This window comes from Tyto alba, unplaced genomic scaffold (assembly GCF_018691265.1).
Source record: "Tyto alba isolate M040663 unplaced genomic scaffold, T.alba_DEE_v4.0 Super-Scaffold_13, whole genome shotgun sequence".
Taxonomy (NCBI): Eukaryota; Metazoa; Chordata; class Aves; order Strigiformes; family Tytonidae; genus Tyto; species Tyto alba.
This window is the reverse complement of record NW_024881275.1, coordinates 24,058,164-24,079,880: the sequence shown is the minus strand read 5'-3', so window position 1 is coordinate 24,079,880 and position 21,717 is coordinate 24,058,164. Positions and strand designations below refer to the sequence as shown.

The 21,717-nt window shown below is 39.3% G+C and overlaps 1 protein-coding gene across 6 annotated transcripts in view; it reads right to left on the bottom strand.

Annotated features, from left to right (window-relative positions):
* Positions 1-21,717, bottom strand: part of EPB41L4A (erythrocyte membrane protein band 4.1 like 4A) — a 138,728-nt gene that overhangs the window by 67,351 nt on the left and 49,660 nt on the right. For 5 of the 6 annotated variants that reach the window (XM_042787991.1, XM_042787993.1, XM_042787994.1 and 2 more), the window contains exons 2-5: positions 17,052-17,156; positions 7,327-7,378; positions 6,118-6,196; positions 2,371-2,468 (exon numbers count right to left, since the gene is read on the bottom strand). In XM_042787991.1, the coding sequence (XP_042643925.1) occupies positions 2,371-2,468; positions 6,118-6,196; positions 7,327-7,378; positions 17,052-17,156 (334 nt within the window). Of the gene's footprint in view, positions 1-2,370; positions 2,469-6,117; positions 6,197-7,326; positions 7,379-16,617; positions 16,663-17,051; positions 17,157-21,717 lie in introns of those variants that run through there. The other variant, XM_042787995.1, reaches the window with a different exon arrangement.

Below are 21,717 nucleotides of genomic sequence, written 5' to 3'. Positions count from 1 at the left end.
GATCAGGTTCTGGATGGTGAGCAACTGCATTGTGCATCACTCGCTTTATATATTCTTTTAGTAGTATTATTGTTACCATTGCTACTTCTCTCTTTGTGTTGTCCTGTTAAACTGTTCGTATCTCAACCCACAAGGTTCTACCTTTTTCTCTCGATTCGCCTGCCCATCCCACCAGTGGGGGAAGGAGTGAGCGAGCAGCTGCGTGGTGCTTTGCTGCTGGCTGGGCTTAAACCACAACAGCCCACTAAGCCAAAAATATAGCCAAAAGGAGGCTTCAAGAGCCAAGAAGAAAAAGACTCATCTAATAACTCCTGTTTCTTTCCAAAATTTAGTGATGTTTCTAGAACAATACAGCGATCTGCTCAGTAGCAATGTTGAGAAGTTGCTCTAGAAAACCTCTGTAAAAATGATGCGGTTCTTTCCCACAGCAGGAATAAGAATGGGAATTACTACAACAGCAGTAACTCCAGCAATCCCAATAGGAAAAATGGTATATTCTGTAAACTGTGCCATGGGTACTGATTTTTCCATCACCACCACTGCAACAGTCTGCAGTCTTTGTCCACAAAAGGAGGAAAATGACTCATGTGCTAAGCACAGGATCTGTTCAGAGACCAAAGATGACACCCAGGCACAACCTGAATGTTGAAAGCAGGGCCCGTGGCTGGAGCAGGACACGCATAGGGGAGTCTGGGAGAAGACGTGGCCCTGGCTCCTCCTCTGGATCTCAGCAGCTGCCAGATCCACTGGGAAAGTCACCACTGATATCATTACAGGAGCAGAGCTTCTCAGATATTACTGAATTCCCACAAACACACTTAACTGAGTTTGGAGAAAAAAAAAGCATTGCTTGGCACATGACCCATGGAAGGGCTGTTTACCTCGGTGCTGATGCTTTGGGATCATAGTCTCAGAATCTGACAGACGTTTCTCAGGTGTCTCTATGTAATTTGAACAACTGCAGGCCCCAAATAAAAGGACAAAGCTTTTTGTAGTCAATGGGAATGTATGCCTGCTAGTGCCAGGACTAACTTTAATCCACTGTATGTAACCTTTGCTGCCCTTTAACTCCCCTCTCTCATGTGAGCTTCCTCATTGTTTTCTAATAGAGTATCAGAAATTAGAATCACAGGAACATATACCAATCACAGGATTAGAATCACAGGATTATATACCAAAAAAACAGCTCCCCATACTCTAAATACCTTATAAAATGACTAAAGGACATGAATTTATTCTTTTTACTCATTCCTCATAGTATGAGTAAGCTGTTGCCATCATTAGGTATATTCCTGCTTCATACTTGCAGTATTTTTTCAGGGAAGGCACATATGCCAGTGAAGTGCAATGTGCACTGCAAACAGATTTTCACATTATGACATGTCACAATTCTTAGATGGCAAAATGAAGTTAAAAATAATTGTACAAAACAAAAAAACTGCCTGAAATTTTAGCTTTTCAGAAACATATATAACATACCATGAAATTCTATATAATCCCTACTCCCATTTCATACACAAGTTATTCTGCCATGTTATTCTAAGATGGAAATTAAAGGAGGATCATCTTTTATGCTGTATTAAGTATTTTTGAGTCACACTTGGAACACCAATAATAAAAATATTTGCTTAATACACATCACTTATGAGAAATCTAAATTTAACACAGAACAAATTACAGATACGTGTCCCAGCATGGCACATCATATGATTTTTGGTTACCAATTGTGTTTGAATACAAAGCTTGAGCTGTAATGTGAAGGAAAAACTAACTGGTAAACAGACAGCTCTTTTCTAATTGATTGCTAATTCTATTAAGTATACAGGATATAACATCCACTTCTGAAAAGCTAGCTACTGATGGGTGAGTACAGATAAATGACAGAATTTGAATTCTTCACTTCAGGTCAAAACACATCCTCCCTTCAAGCACAGGCACATTCATATTGACATACTGTAATTTTTGAAAGAATCATTTATTTGACAGACTTTGTAGGCTGGAGGTTGCCAATAGCCCATCAAATCAGTAAACCTTCTGAAGAAGGTTTTGTCATACTCTATATGCAATCCAGAGAAAGTGAGGAAGTCCTAAGTACATGATGAGGTATTTTTCAGCAAGGGAAAAAGTGTTTGGCAGAGTCTTCAGATTGACTTTTCAGTTTCTTCCTTACACTAACTTCTATATTACTTCCATATTATCTGTTCAGAATGGTAATCTATTTACAGTTCTTTACCTGAAATCAGCCATATTAGTTTTGCTCTGTTTTGAAATTAATGCATAAAGTGCTAGTGAATTCTTCAGTCACTGCTTAAAATTAATCATAATGCAAGATTAAAAGAAATAAGCTCTCAGTTGGCCAGAAAAACTTACACTGAATTACATATGCTCCCAGCTGTGCTGCAGTGTTGATTGGACAAGGCAAACGGCCCTGTAAAACATCTTGCTTGACCTGCAAGAAAAACTGATACCTAAAACACAGAGAGAAAACAAAGTTATTATTTCAGAATTGAGTTTGATTCACTAAGTAATGTTTCAGCATACTCCAGTTTACTGAAGACATGCCACGTAACAAAACTATGTGACAGTCAAAAACTGTATTCCTCTCTGAATGACTTTTCCCCTTCTGACCTTGAAGTAACAACTAAGATTAATCTCATGGGAGAATCTAGGTAGGGGAGCACTCTGTAGTTTTCCCATCTGCTTATGTTGTGCAAATACAATTAGTTTTCCCTCTAAAAATGTAATTTCTCTCTTTTGACTTTCATAGAGTGGTCAGGAAGTGGGGAAAAGGGCTGGAAATCAGAAAAAAATAATAAGAAACCTATCAAAGGGCCAAAATTTAATCTGATCAGTGGATCAACATGAGGGAAAACAGGGTATTGGGTGCTTTTTTACTCACAGGTTTCCTCTCCACACACCAGAGATCAACTCTAGAGTACCAAGCAGATTTGATGGAGTCTATACCCTCATGAAAAAGATGGATGGGCATACCATCAGCAGCTAACTGTATCTGTCATAGCATAGGGTACTCTCCTTCTTGGAGATAGCAGGGGTAAAAATGTAATTTTCACAGTCATAATCTACTTCTACACTTGATGAAGCATATACAGAGACCATTTACAGTGAAACAATATGAACAAAACAGATGGAAAAGACAGGAAAACAAGCCATCATACAAAGGATCTGCTTGGTTTTGCAACTCTCCTTATTCATTTATAGAAAATCTTTTAAGTGCTGTTTGGATTTTTTCTGGTTTTATTACAACAGATCTACGCAGCATTTCATGTGATCCTAAGCAAATTTCTTGCACCAAGTTCCTACAAAGGTAACAATACTGAGAAGGTAACTTTTTTAAGAAAAAAATGGTCATCAATACAAGCATACAGCTTCTTCATTACTCACTATTTCAACTTTATCTACATAGAGCCATTGGGCTACTCTATAAATAATTTCTTCTGTGTTAGTACAAGTCACTTATGAAAGCAACATGGAATGATCTGTAAGTTCAAAGTGCATCTACAGTGATTTCAAAGTTTGTAAGCTGCAGGTTACATGATAGCTGATCCACAAATCATTTAAGATCCAACCAAATTTAATGGACTTCATCAGTCCAGATGAGTATCTGAATGAGGATACCACTGTCTTTCTGGTTAATGAACCCCCAGAACTTGTGCTGTGACTGATGCTATAGTAGAAATGTTCGTACTTAAAAAAATGGCTAATATTCTCTGCCTTAGCGGACCAGGGTACCGCCTAAGAATTTTCTGGGAATGTCATCAGGCAACACAAAGCACATACATACACTCAGTGTTTCTTCACTCTAAGCAATACCTCAGTACAGCTTCTAGGTTAGACTTGCCAGTCCTACCCTGACAAATCTCAAATCTTCTCTGTACGAATGACAATAATGGCAAATGTGATTTTACATACACTGTGGAGCACACAGCATCTCCTTTTTAACATGAACTGCATTTCTGATATGCACCCATCTTCCTGTTAGTGCCTCTCCATCTCTACCATGCAGAGCTTCATACCAGGTGATTCTACAAATGTCTCTGCCATGTAGCAGGTGTTTCTGCATCCTCACAGTGTAGGCTCAAAATAAAGCAGGATAGGAAAATGCAAGAAACACCACCTCCCTGCAAAAAACAGTCAGAGCCAACTTGTAAATGCTTAAGTGACTCCTGAAGTGAACAACCTCAATTCCCACTGAAGTTGCTAAACTCCTCACAAAACCAGGCCTTTTGTCCAAACTTGTAGCTAAAGCACTCTCATCTTGTGCGCTGTCAAGTACGTCATGCATACATAATAGTGCCTAAGTGCTACTTTGCTCTAGCAAACACATCCAGCAAATGTTAAGATGAATCACCGTGTTAGTTTTTGCCCACAAGCCAGATAGATTTTGCTGTGAAGCAATTACAAATTTGACAGGTTTTCATTATTTGCAAATTGTAATCATGTAACGCCACAGATCATCAACACCTAGTAACAACAGATTCCACTTTCATATCCATTAAAATAACAAACACATGCTCCAAAGAAACATATTGGTTAGCACAAAACAGTTAACACATCACTGAAATCACACTTAGGCAGAAAATTAAAATTATAAAGAAAAATAGGGCCTCTAATATCTCAAGCAGAAGGAGGTTTTATTATTATTATATTTCTTCCTGAAAAGGTATACCTTCTTTCCAACGTTTAAGAGGCTACAGGAATAAATGTTCAGAAATGTTGAGCGCATTTGAGTACTCAATATGATTTGTTGAAGACTGTTGATACAAGCATATTGCTTTCTTATGCCTTCAACTGTAACTTATAAGGTTCAAAGCATGACCAAACAATGTGCAGACATGAACTACGGTTTACTAATTGTACTAAAATTGTTCTTGACTAGATTCGCATGCCTAAGCACCAGTGCAAATAACTGATTGACCTTATCACAAGGCAAGAGAAACAGTTTTTGAAAATTTAGCCCCTGTCATTTCCCAGACAGAAATCCACCCTGCCTCCTGGGTATCAATCACAACAGGTTAGGTGGCCAAAGCTCCCTTCTCAGGGCCATCTGTCTTCCCCTGTGAACAGGGTTGAAAGTGCTTCTGGAAAAGTACAGGAAAACTGCATCAAACTTTCGTGGTACAGCGGCATCACACTGTGGACAGCTCATGCCCTTTTACCTGCAAAGTCACAGTGTTTATTATTTCTACCAGACCAGCCTCAATCTTGTTATACCAGAAACTACTATTCCTGCTGTGCCAGTGTGGAAACAAAGAATTTTCTCACTCTGGTACAAGAAAAATATTCTGCCTGTGCTGCAACAACTGTCACCTTTGATTAAGGAAAATTAAAAACCCTGCATGCATTCTAATGAATTCTCATGTGTCATTCCTAGGACATCAAAAGAAATATTTTGGCATTTATTAATGCAAGTCAGTGCACTAATTTTGTCTGCTTACCTATCCAGATTCTCAAATTTTCTTTTGAACCTAAACCAAAATGTCTGAGACCTTTCATAAATAGAGCAAACAGAAAACCCTATGCATGAGAGTTCAGGCACGCTTGTGTGTGTATGTGTCTGTGTGCATGTGTGCGCATGCATTGGCGTGAGCATCCTCATATCTTGTAGAGGACAAGCTTAGTTGAAAGAATCAAAAGCATGCAACTCTTCAATATCCTCCACATATTTTTAGGAACACCGTAAGGAATCCTCTTGAAAAACAGTTCTGGAATTTAAGCTACAGCCAATAAAGAAGATATGTATATTTGATAACCATATTTGATTACAGCACAATATAAATGCAGATGTGACAATGCATTCCTTAAATTAAAAAAAAACAAAAAAACAAAAAAACAACAAAAACGCAAATGCACATCAAGTCCCTTTGTTTTTTGATGAAACAGAGAGCATTTTCATCTTCAGATTCCAAATAGTTGTCTGTACCAACCACTGTGATGCTAGTTACAATTCTGTTCCTGCACATACATGTTCAAGAAAAAACATTCAGATGTTCAAGCAAAAAAACCCTAACAACCCAGCCACACCACAACAATATGCACTTGGCTGGAATAGATTACTAACCTGAAATCAACAAACTATACTCTTATTGAATACTATACCTTGTTATTTCTTCTTTAAGTTTACATGGATCCTCTGCATAGAACTTAATGCCAAAATACAGAGTGTATGGTGGTCCAGCTAAAGGAAAAAAAATATTTGGTGCAAAAGTTAGTTGTTATGAACTGTTAGTTGTTATGAATCATTACTAGTTGACTACAGAACAGCTACTAAGAAGCCTATATTAATAATTTATTAAACTTTAAAGTTTCAGAAAAAATCTTACATCCACAAATCAAATCTGTACATCTACACTCATTACTCATGAGGGGAAAAAAGAAAGAAAAGGATTTTTTATTATTATTTTTCTAGTTCTATGTATATTTATTCACAACTTGTCTATCTACTTGGAGTTTTTGCTTATTTTGAAGACTTAACTTCAGATTTCATTGCTAACTTAATATTTCTCCAAGATTTTTTAACTACTTGATTTTGACCTTTAGATACTTTTTCCACTGCAACTTTTTGAAAAATTTAATTCTGCATGAAATGGGATTCCCTGTGATAACTGATAATACTGAATACTAATCCCTTCCATACTTTCAAATATCTTATGGAGCAACTTTAATTATGTTCCACTTTAATTGAGGAATATTTGGAAAAGCTTTTCTAATTCACCTTTTAAAAATGTTACTCTCCTGAAATATTCAGTTAGCTTATTACTGAAACTCTTACAGCTACATTTATTCCATGCATGCTGCACTTCCACATCTTTTTATAGGTCTCCAAATTCTTAAGTAAAATAATCTTATTATGTTCTTTAATTATAATAAAAATAACAGATCTTGCATCTGTGATATCTGAATAGTGACAGTAATAGTCGACACTCTTATCAGTAAGAGGCACTACTTTTACTTTTAGAAGCAAAAAAGCATCTAAGTTGGTTATGGTACAGTCCACTATGACAGAGGTATCACAGCTATTACAAAATTAATTATAGAAGTTAAGAATAGCACCATTTATTATTCTAAAATAAAGTTTGAGCACAGAGAAATCTTTGGACAATAATCACACAAATTACTGGGAAATTATGGTATGTTCAATTTATGTGTAAAACTTTGATACAGCTATGAACTGCAGTAGTAAACTTATTCAAGAACTATCGATCTGCTGTGACCAGAATATAAATGTTGTACAGGCTGTATGCATGGAACATTGCCTCTGTTACTTCATTTTCAGATACGTTTTTTAAGTTCAAATTAAATACATACTGTTTATCAATTCTTTATGTTCAGCAAGGGTCTTTGAAGGATCCAGCCAGTACTGTGAGACAGATAATAATGGAAATTAGTCACTTAACATGGAAAATTAATACAGAACAACTGTAATTCTGTATTTACTCATATATTGGTATTTATTATCAGACTGACACATTTCAGTCTGCTAATGACAAATTTGTGCCAACTTCTGATCAGAGAAACAGTCTGTACAAGTCTAATGTTGCATATCTTCTCTGGGGTTAGGGGGCTTCCTAAAAGGAAATCTGTTTGGTAAGAGCCACCACATCTCAGACTTGTGACAAGCTGGCTCTACAGTATAATACTAAGTACCCTTTGGTGTCTACCTGATCTGTTATAGCTACTACACAGATGTGCAGCCTTGCTGTTTTCTTCCTGGGAGATTAACCTAAGCAGGGTGACAACAAAGCATGTAAGACAAGACCTACAAGTAAAGAATGAAGGGGCTTCCCTTCTTTTCTGAAAAACAAGACTGTAGAGGACAATAGGCATAACAGTACTCTTCCAACACCTGAGAAATTGCTGTAAGAGCACAGTGATCAATTTTCCTTCATGTTCACCAAGTATGAAGAAATTGGCTTAACTAGAAGCAAAGAAAAATTAATTCCCATTTTCAGAAACAGTTTCTAGTAGCAGAGGGAGAGAACAACTGGAAAAGTGGCACCAAGATAGGGAGGGCACAGACTCTTCCATCAGATGGTTTGCAGGAATAGTTGGACAAATGGGTCAGAGACAATCAAGGTAAATTTAGTATACCGCAGAGGGATGAACTGTTATATCTCATGCCATTTAATCAACAGACAATCTGCAGTATAGTTTCTCACTGATCACACTGTCCCGCTTTTATCCAACTTGTAATAAAAGTTATCCTGGTGCTATCGCTGACCACAGACCAGCTGTGTACTTCACATTACAGCTACACAGGTTACCAGCACCCTGCTCTTGTAATCCCTCCAGTTGGTTATTTCTTCCTTAGCTTGACATTTCTACGATTCAGTTTTAGAAGAAAGTGCAGAGGCAGCTGCCAAGACCGTTCTTGTCTTCCTTTTCTTCAGTCTTCTTTCCTCATACACAAACTTTCTGGACCAGCTGAGATTGGCACCCCTTCTTAAAACTGCAAACAAAAAGGCTGCAGAGCGCAGCTGCTAGAAAGAGCAAATTAAGGCAAATTGAATCTACTCCTTTAGTATCCACAGCTTTTTTAACTGAGGGACTACACAGACCGATGAACAAAGAAACTCTTTACCTGCATCCCTGAACTAAACTTACAGAGAATAAGAAAAAAAAAATATTAATCAAAAAATCTCCACTTTCTATTCAAAGAACTTCTCTGAACTAAAAAATTTCAATATTAGAAGGAGTAGCATAAATATGGGAGGGAAAAACACTACAAAGCATTTGAGCATTTTTCTAATTTCAAACTAATTTCAGAAGTGGTTGTAAACAATTATCATTATTTTGACAAAACATGAAAACAAACTACTTCCATTAGCTGCTGATCCACCTGCAAAAGAAGTAACTGTATGCCTTGTTCTTGGCCATTGCTATCTCAAATCTTGGAATTTTCGTTAAGAAAATTTCCTAAATTTTGAAGAAAAAAAAAATACTCAGTACATGCTTGTATCTAATACATGCAATAGCTATTCAAATATAAACCCTCTTACCTCAACAGAAGGTAAGAAGGAAAGAAAAACTTGTCACACTTGTTCAAACACCCTATTAGAACTCCAAATCAGCAATAATCTGAGCTAGCACAATAGGCTGATGAAGAGATTTTACAGTCAACAGACAGAAAAAAGCAGAATGATTCCACAGTGTACGTTCTGGCTATGCAATGTGGTCAGAATGTGGTCTGACCTCTTCTCAAACCTGGCATCACAGCACACTGTCAAGCTAACTTGCTTATCATTGGCAGCTCTGTGTTACACTGCAAGACATGGACACTGTTCTGTTCCAAAAGCACATCAAAACCTATCACAGAATAACTCCTTTACATTCTCCTGAACTGAACTGAACTGAACTCAGCTTCAAGATATATTGCGCTATCATCCTGTTTGCAGTTTAGCTTTACATGCACAGGTAGACTGACTATTTGTAAAAAAAAAAAGTAATGGATATTGATGGATCATTATTCAAGTTTACAAGCTGAGCACAAAACAGTTATAGATTTATGGTTGCCTCTGCAACCTGAACTCTGCAGCTTCGTGTATCCATGTGATTCACAGGCTACCATGAGACAAACCAGGATTCAGCCAAGTAAGTAAAGACCATATGGACACATGTAGTAAATACAATCAAAACAGAGTTGCATTGGAATCCTTAATTCCCACTAGGCTGTACTTGACTGGCAAGTCAAGTGATATTTGTATGGTCTTCTGAAGGCAATTTCCAACCTTGGGGGAGGGATGCAAAATTCAGAAGGAAAACTGCAAGTTCAGATTCAGAGGGAAAGTGAAGAGAGGAGAGGGAACAAATCTGTATTCGTATCACTAAACATTTCCTTTCCTTCCCCCAAACTGAGCCAACAAGAAGAACTCCACTCTCAGCCTTCATCCCTGTAAAACAGACTGCTGCTACTCGTGGCAGTGAAAATAAGCATCTGCTGGCACAAAGAAATACGCTCTTCCAAGCGTACCATGGGCCCTGAGATCCATGTACTGCGTAGGTGAAGTTAAACACTTCAGTTCAGACCAGTTTACTTCTGGGACAGAGAGCAGTGGGGAAGAGGCAAGAATCTTGTCTGCCTTCTCATTTCTTCAGTAAGTATTTAGCACTGTGGCAATGCCACAAACCCACGCTTAAAATCACTGTGTAGCTATTTATTATTTCAAAGGCTGCCAAAATTTTCCTGAAGAATGCAAGGGGTGGGGGGAGGAGAGGAGGAATTCTAATATTTTATTTGTAAACCAAAGATGAATGGAATTTCATGGATAATGAAAAGGCATTTTTCAAGCCAACTCTAGACAATAAAGATGAGGACATTTACAAAATCAAGAACCCCAACAACAGAGACCTCTAAGCATACATATGCACACATACATAATAATGTGTACTAGATGTCTGTTAAATGCTTGTGTCTACATATAGTGTTGGTTATAGTTACAGTTTTGAGATCACACGTTAAAGTGCCAAGAGAACTGAAACAAAAAAAGCAGTGTCTTATTAATCCAGTACACTTGCACAGCAGGTGTTGACAACAAACCCTGCATTCGTGAATGCCAAAGTAGCTCCAGCACACCGCCTCGGTCTTTTTATCTGTTTGGCAGCCAGCATGCCACTTCTCAGTAATTTCCCACCTGCACCTCTCCTGCATGTACATCAAGGGTTATCTGCCTCATAAACTGCTCATCACTGCTGCAAAGGGGTGGAGGGCCCAGCGTATACTCATCCAACTGCAGGGGATAAGTGAATCTGAAAGTGAATTTAACATTTGCAGAAGAAATGGAAAAATTAAATAATGATTTCTAAATAGTCCTAAACAATACAGCTATCCAAATACTAAAGTGATAGCTACTAATTTACGAACTGTTATTTACAAAGACCATATAGTATTAGTTTAATTTAATAACTTCTTTTATTTACTAAGGCTGATTATAAATGTACAATGTTATTAAAGAAAATAATTCCCTTTAAATTTTTACATAAAAATATTTTATAATGTTTTAAAGTACAGCATATCCAAGAACAGACAGGCTCTACTGTCCTTTGTAATTCTACAAATCTGGCTCCCACATGAGCCAGATGTGTAAGCAGTATGCATCCAAACACCATGCAGTATTTCATCTTTAGTCCTTTTAAATGACTACAAAAATTTTTCCACAAATCTGGAAAGTTCATTCCTTGTATCTGCATAGGGTTAAACCTGGGTCAAATTCCATTAACCTGCTTGAAACAAAATATTAACTAGGTTGAAATGTTTGCTGTGGTATCAATCAATGAAGTGTCTGGCAGAGAAAAATTTACCAACTTCAAACTAAATCCTAGGCTGTCTTAATTAGATTCTTATGAAGCTGTACCCATCATGCCACACAATGCCAGTTTTTGTTCACATTTACAACAGGAAAAAACACTACTTTCAAGAGAAAACGCAGTACTTTTCAATTATAATTTGAAATGATCAAGATATTTTCATAGCTTAGGACAACACTAACAATTAGAATTGCTTTGTCAGTTTTTTTCTGCAAATGATCAGTGCAAAAAATCTGAATCTGCAAAGGTCAGGACATCCTTATTGTAGAAGAAATCAACAGGCAATTCCTACATACAAATATATATATAATACTTCTGTCTTTTCTTTATTAGATGCTGAAGTTATATTGATTTAATATTAGATAGCCAGTGTGAGTATCCTGTTGATCCTGCTACATTCTAAAAGCTTACTCCTACTGCCTTTAACTCGCCTGACCATCAGCTTTGTCTAGGTCTTCTAAAGTTTCTAGCTTCTAATCGTCAGTCTCTGCTTTCTTTCCACTAGCTACGCCATCTATTTTAGCAAGCACAAGACTTTTTCTTTCTAGCTAATTTAGTATACCATGTTTGTGGGCAAATGTCAGATCCATACAAAACCAAAAATCCATACAAAACCAAAATACAAGCTAAGTACAGTTCATCTGTTTTTCTAAGAGCTTGAGATCAAAATATACACTATACTACATGACATTAATTCCCTACAGAACAGACAATTTTGATTGTAAACAAACCTTTTGTTAAAATCATGCCCTTCTCTCTCTAGTTAAATTGCATACAGCCTATTCAATCCTTTACCCTATCCAATTTGGTGCAGTAACCTGGCAATCTGTGCACGCTGCAGTCACCTTATTAATCACACTGATGGATCAAGAAACAACTTTCCAATGCATGAGTTTGCACTGCAGGAATATGCAATTCATGGCACAGGCTTCTGTGCTCAGCTTTGCCACAGCTCACTGCAGCACAGCGACTCACAGTAGAAAATTCAGCTTCTTGCCTCTGTCTCCATGTGCCCTCTGGGCTATGCAGCTGTGAAATCTATTGCCATGGGCTACCTCCTAACTGCTGTGTTCTCAGGTCTGCATGCTCAGAACAGACCTTCCTCATAGCAGCGAAGAAAAAACACATCTACACTAGAGTGGCTGCACAGTACAGAGACAGAGCACTACCCATCCCATGTTAGCTCCAGATCTTGGAGCAGTACATGCATGTTCACACAGCACTGCACCTGAACTAACTGAGGCTGAGGCAATGAGCTTGGCTGTGATACTGAATTAATGTGCTGATAAGGCTTTCTGTATTTATATTTCTCCCCTTGAAGCCCTGAAAGAGCATCGGTATGCTGTACCTTGTGTATATAATAGCTCAGATTAGCATTATATTGGATAAGAAAATAAAGATATTTGCATCACAGCCAGCTGTACAATGCAGACATGTCTCCTGCAGCTTTAGGTTATGCAGGTTTAGCGTAAGAGTTTGGTTAGGGAGGGTGAACGTGCAATCTGACCAATATGAGATTGTAAGGTGCAAGCCATGCTCATGGAAGTTAAAAAAAAAAAAAAAAAAAAAAAGTTTTTATTATCAACAGACCTTTAAAATGCTTTTGGTTTTCTAGTTTTCTGCAATAAGGGAGTTTCAAAATCTTTTTTGTAAGAGAAGCTGTAATAGCATGACTCTTTTCAGCACACTTTTGTCATTTGACATGGGAATGCCTTTGGGCTTCAAAAGTACCCTTTCCCTCGTCAAATTCTGCTGGCTTTTCCCGAGATATTATGTGCTAGAATTGCCATTTCCATTCTGTCTTTTGTGTGCCTCAAGAAAATACTGGCCTCCTGCCAGAACAGTAATTAGCACGACTGTCCTAAGGCACAGCAGAGATGCCACAAAGGCAGCAGCAAAGGGGCTACGTGGGGATCACCTGGGAGCTGCAGCACAGTGGGCACCAGAAGTGAGAGGGGCACGGCCCCAAAACACCAGCCTACCCGGCATTTGGGCCCTCCTCCACTGAAGGAGAGGTGCATCACTGGGGGGCCATTTTCCCCAAATACTAAAGCAATGAGAGCCTAAAAGGCAGAACAAAGTTTCTTCAACTTCTGCAACACCGACTGTGGTGACTGTGTCTTACCTGAAAATACCAGATGTGGCACAATGTCCAGCATTTCTGTCAGGTGAGGCAGAAGACAAAAATGCCCTGTCCATCAGGACCCAACTGACCATCTTGAGCATCAGCAGTCTCTGCAGCAACGCAAAAGGCTCAGCGCTGACGATGAGGCACACTGAGAGATTCAGTGACATTCAAGAAAACTGCTCGTACTTTTAAAGTATTTGCACCAAAAAAGGTACTTATGTACTACACTAAAAAGCATCAGGTACTTTGTCGATCAAAGCAATTAGAGTTTAGGAAACACTACAGACAACCTACAGCATTAGATCGACCCATCTGTTCATTCAGGTGTAGTTTTCTATTACAATGTTTTAAATCAACTATTAAATGTTCTATTTTAATTAATTATTACAAGATACTTTTTGGTTTTCCTTAGCATGAGATAGATACAGCTTACACTGTTCTGGCAACTCATAATCTTCCAGAGCTTGATCTTGCAAATTAAATACTATTCTTTAACCAGTTTACCCAACTTTTATGCTGGGAAAACCTGGAACGTCAATAAAGCAAAATTTGTGTAACGAGACCAAACTACTACCCTAGAGACAGTGTCATCCAACTTATGCTTCATCCTACTGTTCATGAAGTCTTCCCAGTACCATCTAGTTCTGTCAGCCTCTTTGCTGCATCCAGCTATTCTCTCTCATGTGCTAATTAGTTTGTTAGCTCTTCAGGAAGACCATTTTAATGTTATGCATTCATACACTGCATAGCACAGTGAAACTGTTCACTGACTAGAGCCCTACTAGTACTACTAAAATAATTATAATACCACCCACATAAGAAGTAGCACAACAACACAGCGCTTAAAAGACCACCTGGAAGTGTTGAGGCATGCAAAAGCAATGAGGAAAATAGCTAAACAAGTTATTTCAAACCCTTAATAAAAACACATCTCTTTTGTGACTGGGTTGCGTTCTTTAAAATACATAGTTTTGTCCACCCTGCTTTATTCATCATTCAGTGAAATACATAGTGTGACAAAAAAACTTACAGAGCAAATAATAACGTATTCCCCACCACAAGCTATGTATTAATAGGTAGCCAAACTTTCAAACACCTTTCCCTGAGACTATCTCAGGAGCATGGTTTTAAAACTAAATATCACGGTAACCTTTTTCCTCTTCCCTTAGGAAATCTACTGTGGCCGATCTAAAACATATCTAATCCAAAATTCAAATGTAGGCATCTTGCCAGCCATTACAAGACTAACAGCCCAGAGAGTTTTAGCCATATTCAGTGAGCAACTGCATATACATTTACAGCTAAAGCACAAGGTGTTGTTTCTTGCATGGAGGCTTTCCCTCTATACTGGCCGTTCTTAAGAGCTTACAAGACTTCACTAAAAATAGCAAGCTAGCAACAATTGCCATTAAACACGTAAAACTAAACACAGCAGCACAGGTTTACTCATTTACGGACTTTCCAGGTAAAACAGCATCAACTTTTCATTACCCATGCACAAACAGGAACAGGCATTTCCACATTTCACTACAGCACACCCCAGGTGCAACCTGCAGCGCAGACATGGTTGGTCGCCGGGGCAGCACGGCAGGGCAGGTGCACTCCGTGACGTGTCCCACCGCTCTGGCCTCCCCCGGTTGTGCCTCCTGGCTGCCTGCCGGCTGCAGGCCCGCCCGGAGCAGATGTGCACCCCTGGGACAACCCAGCAAAGGAAACCCGCCGGCGGGGGCCGACAGGACGCGCTCCGGCCTGGGGACCGGACACACGCGGGCGCCTGCCCGCCGGTGCGGCAGCCCAGCGAAACACGGGCTGGCGGACCTCCACGCTGAGGGAGGCTGGAGCTCCGTGGCAGTGCTAGTGCAAACTGTAACCCCGCGACATGACTGGCGGCAGGGAGGCAAACGGGCGAAGTGGGGTGAGCACCTTCCTGAACCGTGGGAAAATCAAGAAGCACAGTGGCTTCCTGGCCTTGGGCTGGCCAGAGACTAAAGGCAAAGGCTAACATTAAATTTAGACCACCAGAGAGTCTTGTGAAAGAAAAAGGCAAAAAGGCTGCATATTTATTTGGAGAGGCTGAGGTAACGGGGTTATGGCCTACAGCTCATGCACACTACCATCATACAAAATGCACTAGTACCACACAATCAGATCATCCGGTCTGTATGCTGGGTATGTCCTAAAATGTGCCTTTATGCATTAAAGTCTTTCAAAGAAGAGATGTAATCTTCCCTTATTTTCATAGTGCCGTACACAACATTAAATACACAGTGCATACGCCTCTGAAAATGTTCTCAGTGATAACCATTCCTATTTTATTTGCCTCTACAGGAAAAAGGGAAACACTTTTGAGAGAAAAATAATATCTACCTGCTCTTCATTCACACCTCAATTTCCTAATCAGAAATACTGCTTTTATCAGTCTACCTTTAGTTCACAGCTGAATCTGACTTTCATCTCTATGGAATGAAACTTGGTTAGAAGTTTATCAAGGAATCAAATTCATAAATGTCTGTACTATGGCACAGAAATAAAAATGCAGTGAGTAGGGCAGTCTGGAGCACTCAGCAGCAGCCAATGATCTTCTGCTAATACTATTCTGACTTCAGTCTCTACATGTTCAACTTCAGCTAACCAGAAGAAACCTGCAAATATTTAGCCAATTCAATAACTTACTATTATTTTTAAATGAAATATGGCATCTCTTGAGGTCAGGGTCTTGTGCATTACTCTCAGCTCAGAACAGTGACTTTAAAAGCGTATCTCTTTGATTTAATGTAAACACAGGCTAGGCATTATTCCTTTTATAAAATTAAGGTAATATGAAGACCATGCTATGAATACAGTGCTAGTCCCACCTGCTGAGCATCCCCCTGTTCCTCACCTCTGACTGCAACAACCCTGCACAGGCCATTTAGGGGGTGACACTCCAGACAGCACTGCCCCAAGACCCGCTTTGGCTGAAACATTTCAGCCCGTGTTTCAATTTTCTTACTTATTTAGAACTGTAATCTCCTGGTGGAAAAAGCTCTCGGACATCTAGTGAGTCCTGGTCAAGAAGGCTCAAGACAGCATGGGCTCAAGGACACAGAGGTTGTTAAGGTGAAGTGAAAGTGTCATTGCCAACACCCTTACTTCTGGGGCTCTACCAGTGAACAGGCAGCACCGACCATAAGATACACTCTGAAACAGGCATTCATCAAGCGGTCCAAGCGAAGCAGCCTGTCACACGCTCAGAGATGTTGCTTCCCAGACACCACAGGGCCAAGCAAAGCCAGACAGCACAGTGCACCAAGTACTGGCTTCAGGGCACACTACTAAAAGGAAAAAAATGTTAATCCTCCTTTCATATCATAATTTTGTACTATTTATACTTTCTTCATTTAGTGTTCAACAACATTTAGCATCTGATTCTGTTCCTAAGATAGTAATAGCTATTCCAAGACTTTAATGCAAAAAAAAACCCACAAAGAAATCATTACTGGAAACCTGAGCCAGGAAATACTTTAGTGAAACTATGACAATTTAAAGCTCTACAGGCAAACAACACAAACAGAGTAATTTTTACGTATGGAAAATCCAATCTGCTGTGTCTTTTACTCACCGTTTGATGACTTCGGTCGCAGTAGCGCAGTCCAAAGTAATCTATCTCCGCTAGGTTTAAGTGACGAAATACGTAGCCCAGGACAACTGACCCTTTCGTTGACTTCTGTGGGAAAGAATTTACAGAGCCTTTTCACAAAGATTCTCTGCCTTTGTCAGCTATGTGCAGTGGCATTCATGCATTCAGTTAGCTTTGTCCAAGAAAAAAAAAAGGAGGCAGTTCTCAGTCCCTTTAACACAAATTTCAGCTGCACAGAAGAAAATATTTTGCCCGCATACATGTTTAATCAATCATTCTGTAAATACTACTAGGTAGCTGGCAGGTCAATAATTACAAAATACAAAACAACAACAAAAAAAAAAAAAACCACCCAAGTGTACTTGCATAAGCATGATCCCAGTGAAACTAAATTATTCTAGAAAATTTGTTCTCTGATCAAAATTGTAATCCCCATGACATATTTTAATTCTAAAATCATTCTCTTCCTTCCAGTACAGATCTGTCACTCCAACTCCGATAGCAAAGATCAGGAGGCAAAACTTCGCCCTTAAAATCTAAATAATATATCATTAGCTGCTCTGCTTCTACTCTTTGTGAAGAAGGTTAGATTTTATTTTTTTTCTTTTAAAATAATTTTGATAGTAAAAGTGGGAGCCATGCAACACCCTGAATTGAAATAATCACATTATTTTCTTGAATAGTACTTCATTAAGGGTCTATGCCAGTATTTGCAAACAATGCAGGGAACAATATTGCAAACAGCACTGTACCATTGAGAATGAATTATAAAAAGCTCACTTCCACCTGAATGCCTCTTATTTGTTGGTTCGCCTGGCCGCCAACAACAAACAGACTAGGAAGACTAAGAAAAACTACACAGAATGATCCCCCCGCAGAATAAGTTAGAGCCTTTGACTACTGAAGTCCCAAATTCCACAAGAAAATACGGACATAACTCATAATTAAGTTTTGGTTAACTGTGTCATATTGTATAAACTCTTAGACTGTAGTAAAATCACCAGAGAGAAAAGAAACAGGAAGAGGAAGCTGTGGGATATCGTTTGTGATATTTCACTTTTTAGCGTACGAACAAATAATTTCAAAATTAAAATGGCAAATAATATTGATTTAAAAGTCATTTAATTTAGCTTTGCTGGTGATGTATCAATCACATAATGACAGTGAAGATATATCTATTTTTTTTCATCAGGTGAATTTGGTCAGTATTTGTACCTAGGCAGATGGGCAGGGCCAATACAACAATTTGGGGTGGCCACACTGTCTAAACAAGCCATGAGAAGGTAAACGTCTCTGATAGGCTGGGAACTGTCTATGCTGTTCATCAGATTTACTGTATATTTGCCTAAATGAGGAGATGTTCTTGAAAGGTTCTCGGTGTGTAACAGTCTAAATGCCATTGCAGAGGACATTTACGCTAAGCAACTATAATTACAGATTTGCTCAGCACACACGGTGAGACTTAACGATCAGCCACAAAACAGAAAACAATTTGGGGAAAAACATGATGGAGGTAAGCAGAAATTCACTAAACCTCATTTTAACATTCCGGATAAAGCAGAGTAAAACAGTGATTTTATCATCAGATTTCTCAACAAGAAACTGAACTTGGATTGTAAGAACAATGAGAGAAAAGAATCAGCCCCTCAGCTATAGAGTGACTATGAGAAGCACTACAGCAAAATGACAGGAACAAAACAAAACAAAGCACACCTTAAAAATTTTACAATGCAGGTTAAATTACTAGACAGCAGGGATTCAAGACTGAAACAGTAATTGACCTGCCTCATTTTATCTTTAAATCAGTTGTTATTTAAATAAGTAGGAGAGATGTCCCACTAAAATGCACAGAGTTATCTCATCATTCACAGGTCATATAAGGCAAATTACCTTCACCATTGGAACTGTTTCCCTTACCATTTAAACAGTACAAGAATGTCTTGGGAATTTAGGATATCACAGGCTTTTTTAGAAACAGCCACAGGAAAAGCTCAAAATAAACAAGCAGCCCTGACCCACAGATAGAAGATGGCAACAATTCCAACTGGGTGCTAAATGTTAAAAGAATATTATAGACAGAAGGGGCTCCACCATCAGCTGCTCAGAGCCACAGGGTTTTGACATGGTTAACCAAAGTGTGGTTAATAAACCCTTGCAGAAGGCATAGAAAGGGCTAGCTGCACCATGGCTTACAGGGGACACAGCATGGTGCCCACCAAAGACATGGTGAGTTTCTGTAATGGCAAAGCTCAAATCTGTTTGTTTTCAATGAGCTTCTCACTCTCTGTGTGACCAGCACCATTATTCACAGCATCAGTTGGTTTTATTAGCAGAACTAAGAAATAGTAATTCAGCAGCAAAGATGAGGCTGTCAATTTTCCATTTAGGCATCTTACAATAATAACACACATCCCTGGGAGTAATCAGTGATACTAGGGTAACAAAGAAGCTTAAATCTCACAGGAGTTTACCAGTTTAGGAATTGGCTAGCCTTCTTCGTTGGAAGTCATCTTCAGTCAGCTGAGGACTGCAATGGGCTCTATGTAAAGAGTCTTTGGGACGGGTTTTCCTCCTGTGGAGGCTAAAGGTAGTGTGCTAGCCCCAAGAAACACACATTTCACACCTGGTTTGGCTGAAATTAAAGACTCCCTTCTTTCTTTCCAAAGATAAATCCCAACAATGGGTAAAAAAGCTGTTTAACTGCTTTTTACTTATATTGCTAGGCTGAAAGAAAACATAAATGCCTGTTAATTTACTCTCTTGACACAGCTTGGTTAACACTTGCATCATTGCAGATCCTGCAGAAACACGTGGTCCAGCTGTGAGGAAACACTGAGCAAAACCATCCAGCTTACAATGGCTGGGGGTTCTCCACCTCTACAGCAGTACTCAGCACAGACTGTGTGCAATAGTCTCCATAGCCCTCCTTGCTAATCCCTTTCAGATCCTTCAGCAATGCCCGCATGTACCCCTGGCAGTGCTTCGCGAGGGAACTGCCAGGATGAGAGCCAGCAGGTATCTGACACCCCTCTAACCTCACCTTCCTTAACTTCCTATTTTCCCAGCACTGAGGAACACTCTTCAGGTAAAACACTAACCCTTGCTGAAACCACTGCAACCTCATTTTCAATTAAAGCTCTCATTTTAAGCCACATGATTTCAGGGTTTCATGCAAGTAAATTGCCTCTTCAAGGGAAGCTAAGAAAGCACTTTTGCTGATGAAACCCTCAATAGCTACTTCTTATTCCTGAAATACATTTTTACTGCATTTGAAGAAAGTTTTGCAAACTAAGAAAAGCCACCTTATTTCTCCCCTGATAAAATTACAACAAAATTCAGCAAAACTGCAAAACTAGAAGATGTTAACAGGATTACATTCACATCATATGGCATTGCAAAAATTACATAATCTGCCTTGTATTACGCTCAGACTTGCTAGAGGCTTGCCTTCTTAGGGGTAAACCCAAGTATATTTGAAAATATAATCAGCAATGCTTTCAAGAGAGAACAAAGAACTGCTTGAATGAGTCATAACATCTTGCTTTACATGTTAGCACCATGGATTCATAAACCAGAAAGGCAGGTTTCTACTGGCTAAAGAAAATGACAGCCAGAACATTCAGGAGAGATCTGATTTAACTGTATTTTTTTAATCAAAAATAAATCGATCTTTTGAAAATGGTACATACAGTACTATATTTTAACATATTCACGTGACTGTATATTTAGTCACCTGGAATTCTTGTCTTCCACACTGTTCATTGCTTCTTAGCTCCAGTGAAGTTTTTCTAGTCGGGTCATTTTTAATTTTCTCATTTGTATTATACACAGCTGTGCAGGTCAAATCAGATCCATGATCCATGTTAACTCGATTTAAAGACAAAGCAAGACATGCAGCAATGTCTGTCTCAATAGAATGCTAGTCCCTCTCTTGAAAAAAAAGTGGTGTGGGTGGTGAAGCCATTTTTATTAAAAACAAAATAAAACCCACATTGACTCTTTTAGTTCAAGCACCCATCATGAAGCCTTTCTCCTGAAAGTAATTCTGTCCACAGGCTCTACCTCTTACAACCTCATAAATGCTAAGGAAGATGCTGATGAATCCATGAGCCTTTGCTCAAAAGAAGGCTTAAAATTTTGGTTGAACAAAACCATTGCCTTTTGAGATGCCTCCCCCCCACCATGACCATCACTAGCGTCTATCAGAAAGTCACACCTGATGCTGAGTTAGTTATCCCGCTTTACACTGGCAAGAGATAGCAGTACAGAACAAGAGCAGGTTTCTAATGCTGAACAAGGGAGTTTATATCGGAGCATGGAAAACCCGGGAGGATGCGATGGTAGACGACGCACAATCTTGCTGAGACATTCAGAAACTCCTGTGTAACATCCCCACCTTTCCCTCTCAAGCACCGGGCTGTGTGGGTTACGCTGCTAACGAGCCCTCCACGCAGGACACGCACTTGATCTGCTACCAAGGCGCCAGGCAGCAGCGAGTGCCCGCGCAGTCCGCGAGGCGCCCTGTGTGAGCGGGCGATGGAGCCTGGGCACCCGCACCTTCCCCGCCGTGCACGGGGAAGGGCAGGGAGCAAGCACAGCTCTTGGCGTGCGTGCCAGCACCACCCCACCTGCATCGACCAGCCAGGCA